The 18444-nt window shown below is 39.4% G+C and overlaps 2 protein-coding genes across 3 annotated transcripts in view; both read left to right on the forward strand.

Moving 5' to 3' along the window:
• TMEM244 (transmembrane protein 244) overlaps window positions 1-5301 on the forward strand; it is a 39904-nt gene extending 34603 nt beyond the window's left edge. For both annotated transcript variants that reach the window (XM_030490247.1, XM_030490248.1), the window contains 3 exons: window positions 2016-2141; window positions 3934-3978; window positions 4870-5301. In XM_030490247.1, coding sequence (XP_030346107.1) covers window positions 2016-2141; window positions 3934-3978; window positions 4870-4964 — 266 coding nt within the window. In that variant the 3' untranslated portion in view covers window positions 4965-5301. The remainder of the gene's footprint in view (window positions 1-2015; window positions 2142-3933; window positions 3979-4869) is intronic.
• Window positions 5302-15125: 9824 nt separating this feature from the next.
• The window catches only part of ARHGAP18 (Rho GTPase activating protein 18), a 92612-nt gene continuing 89293 nt past the window's right edge, over window positions 15126-18444 (forward strand). Inside the window, exon 1 of the mRNA XM_030489844.1 lies at window positions 15126-15290. Within this exon, the coding sequence (XP_030345704.1) occupies window positions 15247-15290 (44 nt within the window). The 5' untranslated portion in view covers window positions 15126-15246. The remainder of the gene's footprint in view (window positions 15291-18444) is intronic.

Raw genomic sequence — 18444 nt, forward strand, 5'->3', positions numbered from 1 at the left:
TGTTTTTTTCCCCACAAAAAATATATCAGCTAGCTTGATGCAGCATGTTTTTATGCCAAAGACAGCAACTATATCATGTGACTGGTTAGTATTCCACCCTCCCTTCTGCCCTCCCAATGAAATAACATGGAACAGCAAAACATAACAGGATCTGTTTAAAGTCTATGGGCATAGAGACAGAGCAAAGGTCTCTGAATGATGTTGCAAATGAGAATTAGTTTACTCAAGATTCTCACTTGTGCCTGTTAAAAACAAAATTATGTCTTTAAAAGATAATCTCAAAATAAAAATGGAGTCAGCTGAGAACTGAGGTGTCATTACTGGCCCAGTTTTGTAAAAAGTTTACACAGTATCTGTCTAGACTACGCACACTTTCTAAATTATAAAATTATTGGCATAATTTAAAGGGATACTGTCATCATGAAATGAAATAAACTAAAAATACTAAAATGCATTGTTAAACATTGTAATTTTTGCAGCATTATTTCCCACTTTCCCAACTATGTGTTTTTTCCAGTTACCTTTTTCTTTTTTTTTTTTTAATTTTTTTAAACTGTTGGGTGACCGATCTATAATACAGTAGGAACTAATTGACCCTATAAAGAAAAGAATAAAATTGAAAGCACAAAATGCTGCCAAATGTATAAATTAAATACAGGGTTAAAAAATAACTATGACCTCCTTACTCAAATACAATTATCTTAGGTATTACATTACTGTAACAGTAAAAAAAAAAGCTATTAAAAATATGACTTTTATATGCCTGTGTACTGAAAAAGAACAAAATGCATTTACATGGAAAATCATATGAATTACAAATGCACTATTATGGCCTGTTGTATGGGAAGTCATGCCGCTAGAAGAGAAATCACACATTTTCCATTTAAACCCCTGCTACCCAGGTAGCCACCCAGCATAAAGTCAAACTTTCCCCTGAAAATGATTGATTTTGGTCCCGTTACATGTAGTAGCAAGTAAAACAAGCTAATCACCACTTCATCACTGTGTCAAAGAATACAGTTCATCAAAAGCCATGTGAGGTTCCTCACCGTTCCCAGTATCGCTGCTTCCAGACTGTTCTCCTGCTTACAGGGGAGGCACGGCTTGTCCCGCCACTGCTTTTGCAGAGCTGTGCCCACATCAGGGGAGGTGACTGATGCAGGCTGGTGGCACCACATGGCTTGGCACACTCCAGAGGAAAAACCAGGGGGCAGAAATGCACTGTTTTGTCACTGAGAGAAGGAATTTTCTTGATCAGATAACTTTAATGGTCTCTTTTGACAACATAACGTAGTTGTTATCACTTTGCTGGTAATTCTCATTTATGGTTTAACACAACACAGAGCTAGCTGCTGAACATCAGGCACAGTGACAGCACGGTACCTATGGCAGCACTGCGAAAAGCCAGGCTCCTGGTTGTATGTACCATGAAATTAATACAGATGGATGGCCTTTACTCACCTTGTAGGCTCTCTGCTCTATCCCCTCTTGCATGTCTTAATTGTTATACTTGTTCTGATATATATCTCTGTATATTCTGGTATATGTCATAAATGATGCCATTAAGTCAACAGGAAGAAAGCTATGAAGTGTCATACCAAACAATCTATTAACCACACAATTCTGGTTTGGATGAGAAAAACTTTATCGAAGTCACTATCAGCTAAATCTATTTGGCACCATAATTCAAACAGTGTGGAGGATTCATAAGTGAAATTTCCATGCTATTTCTCCTTTAGGCTATAGAAATTGGTTATAATCCTGTTAATCCTTATGTTTTTACATAAAGCATATAACATCTGAAAGTCTATAGGCAAATCAGGATACAACTCATGCAGATGTCTGTGGCAAAATTAGTAATGAACTTTATAATGAAGACATTAGTGTAATATTTGATCTTGTAAAAAAAATTAATAACCATCTCGGACATTTTAACTTCCTATTGCTATCATTTTGAATATAAGAAAAAGCATCTCAAAACTGCATTTGCTTTAACATCCTATTTTCATTTACAGTTCTGGTGATATCATTGGAAATAACTTTCTTCATTTGTGGTCTGCTGTTTGCCCTGGTTGTGGAAGAATGGGTTTGGGATTATGCCGTAACAGTTACTATTATTCATATCATCATAACTTCAGCTGGTAAGTAGGTTTACTGCTAAATATATGCCTAGTATCACAAATTGAAGAACCAATCAACTATGATTCATTTACTGTCTTACCGGACTAACTTAATTTTTCCTTAAAGCTAAATAAATATGTTTCTCCAATTTCCATCCATTTAACTCATGCCTGTATTTAAATCCTGCCATTTAAAACTCAATTCTGGTTTTGCTGCAAAATTTTAAAACATTAGTTTCTTATAAGAAATTCAGAGTTTTAGTTCATTATCTAGCAGTTCGTATCAAATACATCCAGCCTAGATAGAATTTCAGCTTCTGGGAGGCGTGTTTTCCTCTAACCCAAGAAACTAATAGCTGTCCATGTCCTGACACTTTAAGAACTACTCATTAACACTTCAGCTCTAGTTCAGAGTAAAAATGAGGCTTGCTGCAGCAAATCCAATTCAAAGTTTTTAAGTTAGATCATTTGAACTAAATCTGATTGAGGAAAATTAAGCATTTTACCATTGAAGCATCTTTTTTTTGCCCTGAAACTCTTTCCCTCAAAGGGAAGAAAAGCAAAAGAATTGGCTGCTGTAAATGAGACTCATCACTTTTTGCCAGCATCTGGTAACCTGCTTCCTCTTCTCATGCTGTTTAGCAGAATGCTGCTACAGCTGATTAGGAAATATATTTTAACACCATCCTTGCCAGAGCCCATTGGGGATCCTTTTCTCCTGTAACAATGAGCTCAGTGTATTTACTGTAGAATTTAGAAATAGGAAAAAATGTTACTGACAAATTAGGACTCCCTCCCTACTATTTAATAATTCATCTTCCATTTTCCAGTGCTTTATCCATTTGTCTTTTAGCATTTTGCACAGACGCAGATTCCCCAGTTCCCACAACTGCTTAATCCGGAGACCAACAGAGGCTTCATCTTAAATTAAGCATAATTTCTCATCTACTGAATTTTTTTTTCCTGGAATTTAAACTACTGTTACTCTTTATGAATAACTTTAGTATTTAAATCAAGGAATTACAAAAACTACAACAAAAGCCACTTTGTATATAATTTATGAAGGAAGGTATCTTCCATCATTATATTAGATAATGCATCTTGATGTCCAAATGACCCCAGATTTGTTATTGTTTCTTTCAGATGGCCAACCAAATCTCTGATGGCCAACTGAGCTGCCAGCATATGCAATATGCCCCCAGCATAATTTACTAGCTCTACAGTCCTGTCAGCTTTTTTTTTGGGGGAGGGGGGGGCGCCCAATACTGGGTCATGCAGTTGATCGTACAGTGGGAATGTGGGTCAGCTTGCGTGAGGCAAGAGCAGTGCCTAACACAGGAGAGAGCATACTGCGCAATAGTGCTAACTTGTGGTGTGCAGCCCCAGCCTGTCTGTCACGCACTGCATCACCCATTAAACTGAAAATGTCAGGTGGCTTAATTTATTTGGATTGCAGCAATATGTAGGCACTCTACCAGAGGATCGATATCTCTATTGTGCTAAATTGTGTACAGGTAAGTAATAAAAAAGGCGTTTCTTCCACAGAGTCGAAGAGGTCTGTTTAGCACACACTTACTAGATTTAAGACTTGACTTCCAGTGGGATCACTTACCAGGCTAAGCTTAATGGTATGCCCGACTATCTGAATGATCGGGACATCAGGACTTCAATATGCATTTGCAATTTCAATAAATGTGAAGTACATAATTTATGAAACATAACTAAGCAGACCTTTGAAAACTTAATGTAATACTTGCATGTTCCCATCCTTATTGTTTGACAATTTACATTTCTCCTTTTCTTCTCCTTGCAGTTATGTCTGAATTCCCCCTGATGTTACACTGGTGGCTGGCATTAGGTATAATTACATCCTTCAAAGTTTAAATTGGTAGACTCTGTCTAGAAAACTAGTATTTACATTATGAATTGTTTCTATTAAATGTCTGTTGTCTCACTAATTTGAGAATATATGATATAGCATATATTTAATTTAAAGAATAGATATATAGTTTTCATTTACACCTCTTTTAATGACACAGGCAAGTAACGATGGGCTAATGTTTGCCTTGCCTAAAAAAATATTCTGTTTTAAGACCAAAATGTACTCAGCTTATGTTAATCTAGTTAATGAACAGCAGATACACTCACATTCTTGAAATAAATCATGATAAAGTCCTGACTAATCAAACTATCTCACTTAATTCAGGTGTTGGAAAGGTAATTGTTCAAACAAGTCTTCTTTGGTACCCCTTATAATCAACGGAAAGAAACAAGCACCTTCAGAGGCAATTTTTATAAATACTATGCATAGGTACTTACAACAGCTGAGATAAATCCCAGTCATCACATTTTCTTACTGTGAATAGCAAACCTATATTTCTGAACATCTAATTTTCTGCAAAATTAAAAGCATAGCTTTGTACTAGAATATATTATCTTGAAAAACAGTTAGGGGAAAAGGGCTAGCTTCTGGTCTTTCTTATATGATGGATAACAAGGATTGACAGCTGCAGTAAATTCCTAAATGATGGGGACAGGCAAATAAATTCCATGTCCTGAAACTGGGTTTGCATTAGCAGCTGCTGGGGCTGATATCTTTGTAGGTGCTTAAAGCCTTGGGCAGAATGTTTAACTAGACAGGCCATTTTTAAAAAACTGAAAATAAAGAGAATGCCTTTTTAAGGTCTTATCATAACATTTGTATTCCGCTATAAAAATTAATGTAAAACAGTCATATATTTTCTTTCAGGATCTGGAGTAATTTCAATGATTTGTGGAGGACAGATTTTGGCATACTGCTTGTTCAAAGACAACTTCATTTACCCAATTCTAGATGATTTTTGAAAAGGAAAATTAGAACTTGTCTTTATATTTACATGAATTCTATGGTCTCATTAACAACATAATTAAAATGAAGTTAGCAACTGTCTAATTGTAAGGCTAATATTTAGCTTACCAGAGCTCTTGTATCTTACATTTGTTTGCAACGTCAATGTCATCACTCTTAGCTGTTTTATGTAATCACTTTTAGCTTTTGTATGTGCGTTTTCCATTAAACAAATAATTAGATATGTTGTCTCTTTTTTAAAATACAATAAACCATAAGGAGGATAGGAGCAATGAGACAACGCTCTTGCAAAATCCTACAAGGAAAAGGGAAAAACAGATTTGAATTGAATGTTTTCAGGGTGCTTGTTATCTATTGTATTTTATGCAATGTTGGCTCTAGTTTAGGCTGGAGTCTGACCTCTTGCAAGCACTGCAAAACTTTAAAGTCCCCTTATCTAGCATAAACCGCTGGAGGTTTAAAGTAGTCTTTACTTGCAAACCCCTGTCAAAGAAGAATCTGTGAACAGCACAGAGCTCCACATCTCTTCCCATCTTAAAGCGTTCACCTAGAACTGGCCAAGACAAGAGCAGGCACACCAGATGTACAATCTGCAATGTTTGGTTGAAGCCCTTGGTTTCAGAATGCTACAGACAAATGTTTTCTACAGTAGCTTCAGGCTATTCTCTTGCTAAAGATCTATTTATGGCCTGGCTGTGATGGAATGAGGAAAATGAGGAAAGGCAAATGCTACTGACAGCCACTTTTTTACATGCTCCTTTTTCTCTCACCCAGCTGCAAGCAGCCAATGCCAAAGTGTATTTATGGGTAGTGGAATTAAAAACAACAAACAAACCACAGTAGTGGCTTCAAGTAATTCTTTATCTCTTTAACCATAATTAAGTTGTAACAGGAAAATTGCTAGAAGGCAACTTCATCTTAAATACAATACCAGTGATTGGATTTCGACTGCAGTTTGTTCAGGAGAGCAAGACTGGGTTTCTGTTTGCACAGGAGTGCTAAATGTGCATTTGCCTTAATCTTACTCAACAGATAATGCTTCTGAAGAAACTGTCCCCTGCTGATCTAATCAAACATCTTAAAGTTTATTGCAAGCTTTACAATTTTCAATGAAGGTTCAATACTGAAAGTACATATTCAGTAAGAAGCATGTTTCAGAAGACTCCCGAAAGAATGAGTTTGTATCTCATGAATGATAGATATGTAAGTCATTTTAGAAACAAACCAGATATGTAAATATATAGCATTAAGTGGAGGTAGGCTTTACATACTGAAGTCAGCAGAGAGAATTCTGGAGAGTGAATTAACTGACCTGCGCTGATCAGTGGTATGAACCATGGACTCTTTTTAGTTTGATGGATTTGTATCTCCAGAAACATTAGTGTGCAGATAACTGGCTGGTATTATGTGTTTGAAAAATGTTTGCACATTTCTTCTAGGTTTGTTTCAGTTCAGAACTATCAAAATGGATGGAAAGGAAGGACTCGTTCTTACACCGTTTATGTGTGTAGGTAGTGTGCCATGTGGCAGAACATGAGTGGATTAGATATAAACTTAATCCACAGATGGAATAAGTTTCTATTTTTAACCTGATGGGATTTTCCTCAATGCATGTCAGCCCAGCTGGAGCTTGTTGTAGGTCTGTTGCCCAGTCTTGACATTTTTAACTTTTGTTTTCTATGTAAAACTTAAATCACCTTCATCTTCACTTAAAATACGTTCAGACTAATATGAAAAGTGCTTTAGTCCCAGGATTCCTCCAAAGCATGTACAACCAGGACAGTGCTAGAAAACAATCCTTGGTAGAGCAAGAACTCTATCAAGGACTAAAAGCCTCGCTCCAACTATTAAAGAGTCATTGTCTCTGTGCATTACTTTCAGATATGGAATTGTGAGACAATTTCAGCATTATTTATTTCATCTTTTCCATCACTTTTATGTTGAGCACCAATAATAAATATTACACAAAACATTTAGTGTAGAAAAAGCTCATGATATACAGATAAATATTCATCACGTAAGCAGTATAAGCTGTATCTGTGTAGGCATTACCTGGTTAGAAGCCTTCAGAGATAATATCTAATAGTGCGTGATTTTTATCCGATACACCAAAACAGTACTTTTGAATATGACAAACCTGGCTGTTTCTGGAACAATAATAAAGTGACCCACTTGAGCAATTTGCATGTGACTAATTGATAACAGTCAAGACAAAGGTGGGAGAGGAGCTGCTGAAGAAAAAGAAGGGCACTGTGTATGTTTCACAACAGATCTGCTGAAGACTAAAAGAAAAGACGGCTACAGAAATCAGAAGGGAAACAGAGAAAACAGCATCAGGGACGTGTTTGGAAAAAAAAAAAGGCACAATGAAATCAAGAAGTGGACAAGATCAGTGAAAGAAATAAAAATCTGCAGACTGAACTTGCAGCTCTGGAGTCTCACAATATGAGACTTCTACGCCACTTGTATACCACAATCTGGTTTTCTGCTAATGTATACATGACTCTTGGAAAGGTGTCTCCACATCCATCGTTCCAACCATAATCTGAGATGTTATGCCTGCAGCTTCTGCCCCAGGAGTTACAGAATTCTCTGCTCTCTGACTCAGCCAGACACAGGAACATTATTTAATTAAGTTAGTGTGGGCTTCGTGTTAAGATATTTAACCCCTTGTGATACAGTCTAGTAGTCATGAGTTTGCACAGGTATCAGTGGGGGTGTAGACACTCTAGAACACATTACAAGCAGATGAAAGCTTTATCCACTTCCAGGCAGTTTGCAGAGAAGGCAGCTAGAAGTTGCAAATATTAGATACAAAAATCAATGGAACAGTACACAAATGGCAAACCTTAATAATACTATACTTAGAGTAATTTTAAGACTTTTTTCAGAGGCAAGAAACTCCTTTTCATCATATCCAACCACCTACGGAGACAGATTACAGTTCTGAATTCAGCCCTCTCTCTAAAACACTCTGCATTCATTCTTGTTCCAAATGAAGTGTCTTACTTGTAACAAAATGCAAGTGAAATGTGTTTTTTTGGAGACTCTAAGCATATTCTAGGCTAATAGCACTGCCTTCAGTGTAATGTCAAAGAGTAAGCCAATTAAAACAGTTGTTCTGGGACCAGAAAACTCTCTCAAATGTGTAAAACCAGCCAAATATCAAACTATGGAGCACAGACAATGTAATGATTTTTAGTTGGCATTTTTTGTAAAAATATGGGTTTAAATACTTCTAATTTCCTAGTGAAGTCAAGCGCTGGTTACTCAACTAAGCCTGTCGTTTTTGACACGTCTGTAAATTACTTGATCAACATTTCCATCTTTTTTGTACTTCAATTTCAGAAGGCAAGCAAACAAAACCCCTACAGTACTCATTATTTCTGTATTCCTAAAAGTACCAATAATTACAGATTATACATACAAATCTAGTATGAATACTAGATCACCAGCAATGGGTAGATGGGTCACCTGACTGCAGTCTCCTACGGCAGATATTCATGCACAAGATTCCTGTGGCCAACAGTCTCTTGACTAGAAATACCCATCATGACCGAGTAAGCTTTCTTAAACTGAGAAAAGATGCGCAAGCCTTACACATTCATCATTCCATCATCTGGTGTGTATGTTGTCATACCGTAAAGCTATATCACTGTTAATCTCCACAGGTATTTAAATCTTTATTTAAATATTCTGTATCTTCCAAATGTGACTTACTTAAAATATTTATTTCTTCGCTTAAGATTCTGTGTAATGATCCATCTGCTCCTTAGTGGCTAATGCTCTAATCTCTCCTTTTTGTGAGCTAATCACAGCCCCAGACAGCATGCACTCTCTCATCAGATGTCAGAGAGGATAAAGGTCTTAAGAATGGTTATAAAATTTGATGGTGTAATTAATACCTTTATTATTGGCTTTAAACCTCTTAGTGTAAGGCTATGATTTTAAGATGCAGACTAGCGTCTCAACCTCTCCTCTGCTCAGGGAGAATGATACCCATCCCCTTCAGAGTCCCTCTTGAGATGCACTAGGATAATTATGCTTATGTTGTAGGGCAGGCACAGTCTGTGATGGACTTACTTACATCCTACTCCATCCATTCTCCAGCACAGGAGACCAAATACCTTGCAGTCTCTCCCAGTTCATAGACTCAGGTTTCCTCTGCCAACAGGGATGAAAGAAGAGAAAGATGTGCTTGGATGTCATCCTGACATGTAGTTGTAGCATGGCATTGGCTTGGACTGGGGATTTGGAAAGCAACAATAGGACACTAACCATGGACAACCCAAATTTGAGGGAAGGCCTTGGCCCCAATCTTTTAAGGTTGCCTACCCCTAGAAAACAGCTGCCATCAAATATAAGGATGATGGCTCAAACTAGAGCCCGTAAGAAATATGCTTTCAGTACCTTGCTGTCATTGTCCTAAATCAAAGATAATCACAGCCTGGCCATTACTGTTCCATATTTTCCAATGAAAATAAGTCCTCATAAAAGATTATTTGTTCTGGATTTGCAAAGTGAGTTGTAAACAAAGGGTCCAATCTGCTTCCAACAGCAAAGATCCTGTTAACTCTATTGGAACAATACTTTATCAAAGGACCACTTGTTTGTACACAGACCCTCTCTCTCTCAGAGCAAACTTGTCACCAGATTTTCACCATCAAAAGGAGAAGTGTTTGAATAAAACACAGGTAATGACAAAATGCTCAAGTACATTAAGAATTATCAATTCCTTAGCAGTCTTCAGAACCTTTGCACTGAAGTTACATCTACAACAGTGGCTGTCAAAATACACTGAAAACCTACTTTGATTAACTTCATAAACCTTGATGAAGGTCCACACAAACATGTACCATTAAAAAATGACAAAAAAGATCAATGTGTTTGATATTTCATATGGTATTAACTGAAAAAAAAATTGTAGGTATTAGCCAAATTACATGAGTATGTATTACAACAGCATTTCATGTTTACATTAATTTGGATTTAGTATTGAAAATTAATCTGAATTCTAAGGAATTGTTTCTACACTACTTCACTGGAAAATTACAGTGAATCCTATGAAAGCAGGCAGTATTCCTTAGTACACGTCCAGGAGAGAGAAGGGCAGGCAGTGAGTGTCGAAGGTGGAGGGAAGAGGGTGTTTCAAGAATGTAGCTGCTTCAATACTGTTCGTTTCAGTCCTGTGAGATCTCCGCTGTTCAGGTTAGACTCACCAGCGTACCAACAAGAGAACAAGAGGGCTGCAGAGGCACTGGATACGTTCAGATCCAAAGCAGTAAACTCTCCAGATCAAACTGATCAGTCAGTTATTTGGTGAGACATGTTTTCCAGCAGCTTTTTAAGCATGCAACCCTTGCTTTAGAAACAAATTTTATTTTCTGAACATTTGTCATTGAGACATTTGAAGAAAAATGTAAGTTGTGATTGAAAAGCAGCTACTGTTTTCCATTGTCAGGAAATGAAACATCATCTCTTCAGGCTTTGAGCAAATAAAATTGGTTTTGATGAAAAACAAAGTCGCATTAAACTGAAATTTTCTCACAAAAATCTGCTTAGACCAGAAGGTGTTTTTACCGATTTCTTTTTTTCCCCAAATGATAATGTTTCATACCTTATTTGTTGTATGTATTTTTAGAATGTGTTATGTATCACTAGATAACATTTGCAGACTCCTCCAGTTGCCGAGGTAACTATGTTATTTTAATGATCAGCGGAGAGGATCATTATGTAAAACATTATGTTAATTTCAAACGCAGAAAATTGATGTCTTGCTGTTACCTTGAAGCTGAGCCTTTTTTTCTTTTTCTTTTTTTTCCCCGCAAAGTGCCTTTTTCCATGAAAATTAACAGTATGGCTAAGTGCTTGAGTATCCTTTTAATACTGATTTCAGGTTGTCTTTGAAGGCAAATAAGGCAAAAATGACACCTGACAACCAACTAATAGCAGATGAACAAATTTCAAACCACCGTAATTTGCACAGAAATAGTATAGGAAAAACTGTTCCATATATTCTTAACTAATTAATATACATGGAAAGTTTGTGGGATTTTACAGGCGGCACCTGTTTTACTTAATTTCATTATTTTTTAACTTTGAAATATATTATTGCTTACTTAAAGAAAGCAAATTATAAAGCACATGTAAGTATTGCTTATGATTAAGTATGTGCAAGTACTGTCCATGATACAGACCAACTGATGAGATTAAACTTTTGCTGCTTTTATTACATTATATATCTATTAGATTACTAGGTTACAGCAGCAGTACAAATGCTATGCATTTATGATTTTATTGCAATCATAAATGCTCTTTCTGAGGCTGCAGTGAGAACCTTGCTTATGTCAGTAGTTCCATGGTGTGTTTCTGTTCTCAAACCTGCTTTCTCCATAAAAAAGAAACAAATCTGCACATTTCAAAATTATCAAAACTAAGTCTCACCTAAATTTGAGGGCTCATAATGACAATTGCTGCTATAGTGCACCAGCCTCACAAATGCACACTGTCTCAAGCAACCAAAAGCAACTCAGCTTTATCCCCAGAATCTTCAACTCAGCTTTATCCCCAGAATCTTCTTTTGCCTCTTTTCCAGAGTTCTGCCTGCAGATTGTGTTAAATTATGAACGCTTCATTCTCTAGGTGGAACTGGTTGCTTTTATGTGTTAGAACATGATATGCTCAAGACATCTGAGAGCTCCTATATTCTCCTGACACTTCATCGTAATCACCTGATCTATTTTAGAGCCAGTGAACTCTTCTGACAATACTCAAAAAGTGCATTTTGATGGAGACTATATTTATACGAACTGTACCTCTTCACTCCACAGACCTTATTTGAATCCTTTCCCAAGGATTTCCTCTGCAGGCAAAGCTCTGACTTCAAAAGGCAGTAGCTCTTTCTCAAATTCTTTACCCATAATTACACCTATTACACTGGTCTTCTTCTATTTCAACCTAACTACCCCAACACGCTTTTCTGACATGCTGAGGTTTGCCAATTTGTATAGATCCCAATGAGGACTGCAAGCCGAAAATGTAACGATGTGAAAAAACAGAATTGTATTAAATCAACTAGATACTGTAAAAAGAACATACAATTATACAGCTAGGAATAAGCCATTTATTAACTAATAGGATTAGGTATTAATTTCCCCCTTCCAACAGTTTGTGCTTCACTTGTCTACTATGTGCAATCAAATACTTTAGCCTGAAGAGCTTTGCTTTCATCCTTAGCATGGTGAAAATAGTGGGCTAAATTTTCAGTCCTTGGAATGGTTTAAAACTCTTTGATGTGTATCTTTCTGCTGGAAAATGCTGATTACACAAACTCTAAAAGTTTCAAGGAAAAATACTTTTTGTAGACATTCGTTGACAGAATATAACCAAAATACACATATTACCCTGTTGACTACTGAAATACAGCAGAAGATGATGTAAAAAAATTTAGTCAAATAACAGAATAAAGCAAAGCAATACTGAAACAGAACTGAAGTGTATGTTTTAATTCAAACATTTTGATAGGTTCTTTTAGAAACTGTAAAACAGACTTTTCAGAAATGTTTTTGTTTCATGGAAAGTTTAAATTCTTACAAGGGAAAAAAGAAAAAACCTCTGAATATGTCAGATCAATTTTTAGTCTAGTAAGATGATTCCTATGGTTTGGGGAACAAGCATTTGAATTATAAGTAAGTGGTGTTAGATCACAACTACATCAGTTTTTAAATCTTTTTGCAAACAAATTTGTTATATGAATAAATACAAGCATAGCATTAGCAAGTAAAGATTAGTTAAAGAATGCTAGTAAGAAATAATGACTTTTAGGAAGAACTATGGAAAGGGCTATCATTAAACACAGAAAAGAAGCCAGCTGTGTTAAAACCGCTAGAGATGAAACAGTCTGCCTCTGCTCCATTGATGGAGCTGAGCTGTAAATAGTGGAGAGAGCAGCAGAGAGTGTTAAGAACAAGTTAGCAAGTGAAGGGCACCTACTTTGGAGTTCTGACAGAAATACATGAAGTACAGAAATAATTTATGGAGCGTAAAATAATGATGGTAATGAAAACAAGTTTGAGGATGTGGGATACAAACCCATATGTAAAATGGGACAAAAACATTCAAATTGTAGTATTTATCCACTACCAAAAAAAAAAAACAACAACCCAACCAAAAAACCAAACTATTAAGTATCTACATCATCTCTGTACTTTTACAGAACCTCTGTATTCTTATTCATCAACAAAAACTAAACACACTTTTCTCACAAGTCTGATACTGTCATGCACACGCAGACAGCGGGGATTGGAGACTATGGCAAACCACCCACTGTGTTGACATTCTTCCTGTCTATGGGGTTTCCCAATCAGTTCTTCCTACAAAAACCTAAACACAATTTACGTTAGCCAGCTCACTTCAAGAGGGTACAGTGACTGAATAGTAACCTGCAGGTACTTCTAATTTATATAAAATGTTTAAGTTGTATCTTTGTGGCACTACTTACTTCTAAGCTATCCACAGTCCCCAAAATCTTCCTGGTGAACTGGAAACATTTTATGTACTGTGAATTCCCTTTGTTTCTAAGTTTCAGGAATTAGGATGTTATCAACACAATGAAATGGTTCATTAGAGTAAGTCATCAAATCAAACATTCTGATTCAGAAAATATGGGATATATTTTTGTCTGCAACCTTTCCTCATACGAGTTAGTGTGTGCATTATGATCATCTCTGAATTACAGAGAGTACATACTGCTTTTTCAAGAGCCTTGTCTGGTTCAGTGCCCAGGGTGGATACATGAGGGGATAAAAAGGCTGAAGGGACATCCTCAGTTTGGAGTGTACCAGAAACTAATAATCATATATTTGAAACCTGGAGTTATTGTTCTGATCATCTGCTCTGTGATCATCTAAGCTGATCTTCCACAGTAACAAAGACCACAGACTTGTCTCCAGAACTCCAACCAGGTATAGAGATTATTTATATGTGGCTTATATGCGGAAGTCATCCATTGTAGACCTAAAATTTCAAGAGATCCAAGATCCAGTAGTGTTTTGTATTTATCGTTTCAGTGTTTCAGTATCCTTATGGTAACACAAAAGGTGTTTCATTGTTCCCAGCCAGAATTTGTCTAGCTTCTGCTTCCGTCCTTCGGCTCTTCTTACGTCTGTGGTAGATTAAAGAGCTCTCTGCTGTGACAAATCCTCCTGCGTAAGCGCCTGCATGCCATAATCAAACGTCCTCTTCTTCCCTTGTCCTCTACTGAGCCGAACGGCGTGAAGACGTCCGCTCCGTAGGGCGAGGCAGGTTGCGCATACCTGCAGCCATTCTCTTGCTCCTCCTTGAGCTCTCCCTCACTGAGCAGCCTTTGAACGAGCACACGGGCACCGCGCGGCTCTCAGCCGTGCCACACACAGGGATGGGCCCGTGTTCCTACTCCCGTGGGCGCTTCCCCCCGGCACTCCCAGCCCTCGCTGTCCCGAACGGCGCAGGCTGCCCCGGCCGCCGGCCCACAGCCCACCAACACGGCCCTGCGCGCCCAAGCGCCTCCCCGACACGCCGTCCGGGAGCCTGGCGTCCGTGTCTGGCTCTCAGGGGAGCTGGGCATCCACCTCAGAAGCAAGCGGAGACCCCGCCAGCCTCCCGGGCCTCCGCGTAGTCCCGAGGCACGGTGTGGCGTGTGGGCGCCCTCGGGCACCGCCGCCAGAGCCTGGCCCCTCCGGGAAGCCACAGGGCCTAGCCCCAGCCCTCCTGCCCCGCGCAGCCCCACCGTCCCGCTGCCCGGCGTGCCACCGTGGCCCCACCGCAGGCCGGGGCTGAGCGGAGAGAAACGGGCGGGCGGGGGTCGCCCCGACGGCTCCAGGTGGAGCGGGGCTCGGCTACCGGGCGGGAGACGCCGCGCTTTTCCCCTTGCGGAGATGCGGCTGGAACGCGGCCGAGCCGCCCTGAGCCCCGCGGTGATACGGCGGCTCTGCCCCGCTGCCCGGCTCGGCAGCCGAGCGCTGTCCCCCCGGGGCGGGCACAAGGCGGGGCCGAGGTCGGGCGGCCCCGCGGGAGGGCAACGGTCCCGCCCTCTGCCCGGGCGGGCCTCTGCGCGGCGGCGGTGGCCGGGGAGGGCAGGTGAGCGGCCGAGAGGCGAAGCCGCTGCCGCCCCGAGGGATCGGAGGACGGTGAAGCAGCCGGGAAGAGCCGCTGAGGGAGGAGGCCCCGGGCGCATCGCCCTGCTGGTCGGGGTGTCGCTGCCGCCCCGGAGGTCAGCGGCGGGGAAGGTGACTCGGGAAGATGGTGACTGTAGTGGCGAAGCTGGTGCACTACCTGCACTTGAGGTAAGGGCGGGCGAGCGCGGCCACCGCCCTGCTCCTCCCGGCGGCCGCCGCCCCGCGCCCCTCCCGCCGGGCGCTGCCGCAGGGCCCACCCCAAGAACCGCGACCTGGAGGGGCCGGGAGGGAAAGGAGTGCGGCTGCGGTGCGGGAACGAGTGACTGTCGAGGGGGCTGGCGCGGTGGGTGGGAGCGGGTCCGCTCCCGCAGCGGATACGTGACCTGGCCGGGCCGTTCCATGTGCGCTCGCTCCCGGCGCTTCAGCCGTTCTGCGCTGGGCGCCTGCGGGCGCAGCGGGACAGCAAGGCGCTTCGTGGAAAATAAATACCGGTTGTGAGTTCAGGGTCCCCGCAGTGCTTGTGTAGCGTGATTTTAGTACGTGGATTAGACAAATAGTGTATTTTTAATTCTTTAAACCACTTCTGGCAAAATACAGTGCTAAGCTATTTTTTCCTTATATCATCTATTCTAATTAGAATTTAGCAGATAAATACAAATATGTTTGCTTGGAGTGGAGAGAAAGCGAAAAAATGTGCAGTCCTGGTGATGTTCCACTATGTATTTTGTTGAATCACAGTTCTCCTCACTTATTGTTCATCAAAAGACTTGATTGAAAATGTAAAGAAAATGTATCAAGAGAGAGCATATCCTGAGCCAGAAATTTAATTTGTGAAAGCACTGATATTTTTATGCAGCATTTTCACATAAAGTATGCCAGCTCTATGAACTGATTTCATTAGCTAAACTTTTCCAAGTTAGCCATAGGAATAAGTGGAGAAAGGGGCACTCATATGTACTGTAACTTTTTATTGGTATGATTTAAGACTTGATATTTGCAGTCTGCAGATATCTCTTAACAATTATTAAAAAATAGTATGAATAGGCATGAATTACATGAGAGGAGCACGTAATGTCACCAGGTTTTAACCTGTTTTTTCCCAATTGGATGTTTTAACTGCTAAAACGGTTTAACCTATTCTGCAAGCCTAACCAAAATCACAGCTCTAATAAATTTGTGTGGGTTTATGCTGCCATTCTTTTGCTGAGCAAATACAGAGTGAAGTCAAGAAGGAACAGTCCCCACCAATGCCTCACGCCTGTGTCTCTCCTCTTGTCTTCCTCTGAACAGTGGTTATTTGTTTAGCAGCATCTTACTGCTGGTTTTGAACCAGAGCTTCATGGCTCTATTTGCTTTATAAATGTAGAAAAAAAAAAAGAAAAAAACCTCTTCCTCAAAGGTTTTATAATAAAGGAATTAGGAAATGGTGAATAATGCAGACAGATGGCAGAGTGCAGCTAAGCAGTGAAGTTATGTTCTTAAACCATCAGCAGCCCGATCACTGTCAAGTGTTTTGTATCATGAGACAAGATGCAAAGAGGCTTACAAGTTTACTAAACTTAAAGGAAGCTCTTCTCAAGCTGGACGAGCATTAAGGTATTGAGTAAGTGTGATGAGTGTATCTGAAAATGTAACAAATGTGTGGTCAGTGGCCTGGCTGAAGGCAGAATTTGATTATTTTAGTATTGAGTGAAGGAAGTCGATAAAATTAGGGAAGATGTTAAAAAGTCCAGCAATTTGCTTTTATAGGAGAAGTAGAGCTATTGGATATGTGGCAGCAAAGGGACTCAGTAAATGGAACAGATGAAGAACTGAATGTTGTAAGTCCTGACTGAACATGAGTTAGGATGAGTTTCCATTTGTCAAAGCTAAATAAGAGAATATACACTTCACTGAGTATTGGTGGAATGGTACATAGTGGCAGTATCTGAGAGGACATAAATTAGCAAGAAGCGTTCCCTGGAGCTGGTACACATCAGTGAGATAGAGCACGTACAGCACATCGTGGAAGGGCGCTCGGTCATCTTTAGTGAGTCTGCAGGCTTAAAGCGCAGCTTGATTTTAGCAAAATCACAAAATACTTTTGTCCATCTGCATCACAAAATCATGATAGATAGGTGATGGATGTTTCAATCTGTGCCAGTCAGGCATGAACAGCTACTATTAGGCATTACTGTGTGCTTATTTTGTGACTCCATTACCAAGTGACCAGCAATATAACAAGGAAAACAATAGAGAAGAGAGTACATACATGTGAAATGGTCTGACATATTCTTGAAATATTTTTGTTTCTGATTAAATCATTTTAGTAGGCTTCTGGCTAGCCACGCAATAATACTTTTTACTATAAGTGAGAATGAAAGTAGTTAAAAACCAATTAACAGCAAGGAAACTGAAAAATATGCTGTTCGACTGAGTTAAAAATAGGTGGCTGGTGTGCTGGGAAAAGTGCTTATCATCAGCATTGTGCCTTTTTCTCCCCTGAGTGCAGCATACGCAGAAATGCTAAGGGTCAGCTGTTGTTTTTTGTATTCTGTGTAAGTTCTGGTCCATGAATTGGATTTTAAGGTTCTGCCACAGTGAAGTGAATAAGTATTATGCTACTATATCATAAGAGGAAGATATTTGAATGTGAAAAACTGTTCTTAATAAGTTCATGAGAGTACAGTTTGTGACAAGATTAGACTATGCCAGTAAAATAGTACACTGGGCAGCCCAGACAATTACTATAATCAGATCCTTAGAGAATCATAATTATGCCCTTAATTCAGTACTTACTGAGAAACAGATAATTAATTCAAATCACTGTAGGACTTGCACAGTTAGCAGAAGTGTGGACATCATAGGAATCTGTCTTACCTTTGAACCTGACACCTAGCAAAACACAGGATTTTGAAGCTACAGGAATAATTTTACAACCTTGGACACTATAAAGCTATTCTAAAAAATGCCTTTTCTGAAAATCAGAAGTAAATACATTGAAATACAGGACTCAATTGCTAGAAGAAATCATGTAGCTGTACTTGGTCTGTTACATTTACCTCGATTAATTAGACCTTATGAGGATGATTCTGTACCCATTTAAGTTCCATGCAGCTTGGTCATAAACTTGTGATTAGTTTCAGTCAGACAAAAGCAGGCTCACTGAATGGGAATGGATCCAGCAGGAAAATAATTGTAAAAATACAAAATTACATTCTCAGCAAGGCGAGATGTTTTCCTATAAATGTACGTTATGTAATTATCTCTACATAAACAAAGATTGCTCACCAAGTGAAAGCAGAGAAGCATACAAAAACATGAGATGAGCAGTGATTTTTAA

The sequence above is a fragment of the Strigops habroptila genome, chromosome 6, assembly GCF_004027225.2.
Source record: "Strigops habroptila isolate Jane chromosome 6, bStrHab1.2.pri, whole genome shotgun sequence".
NCBI lineage: Eukaryota > Metazoa > Chordata > Aves > Psittaciformes > Psittacidae > Strigops > Strigops habroptila.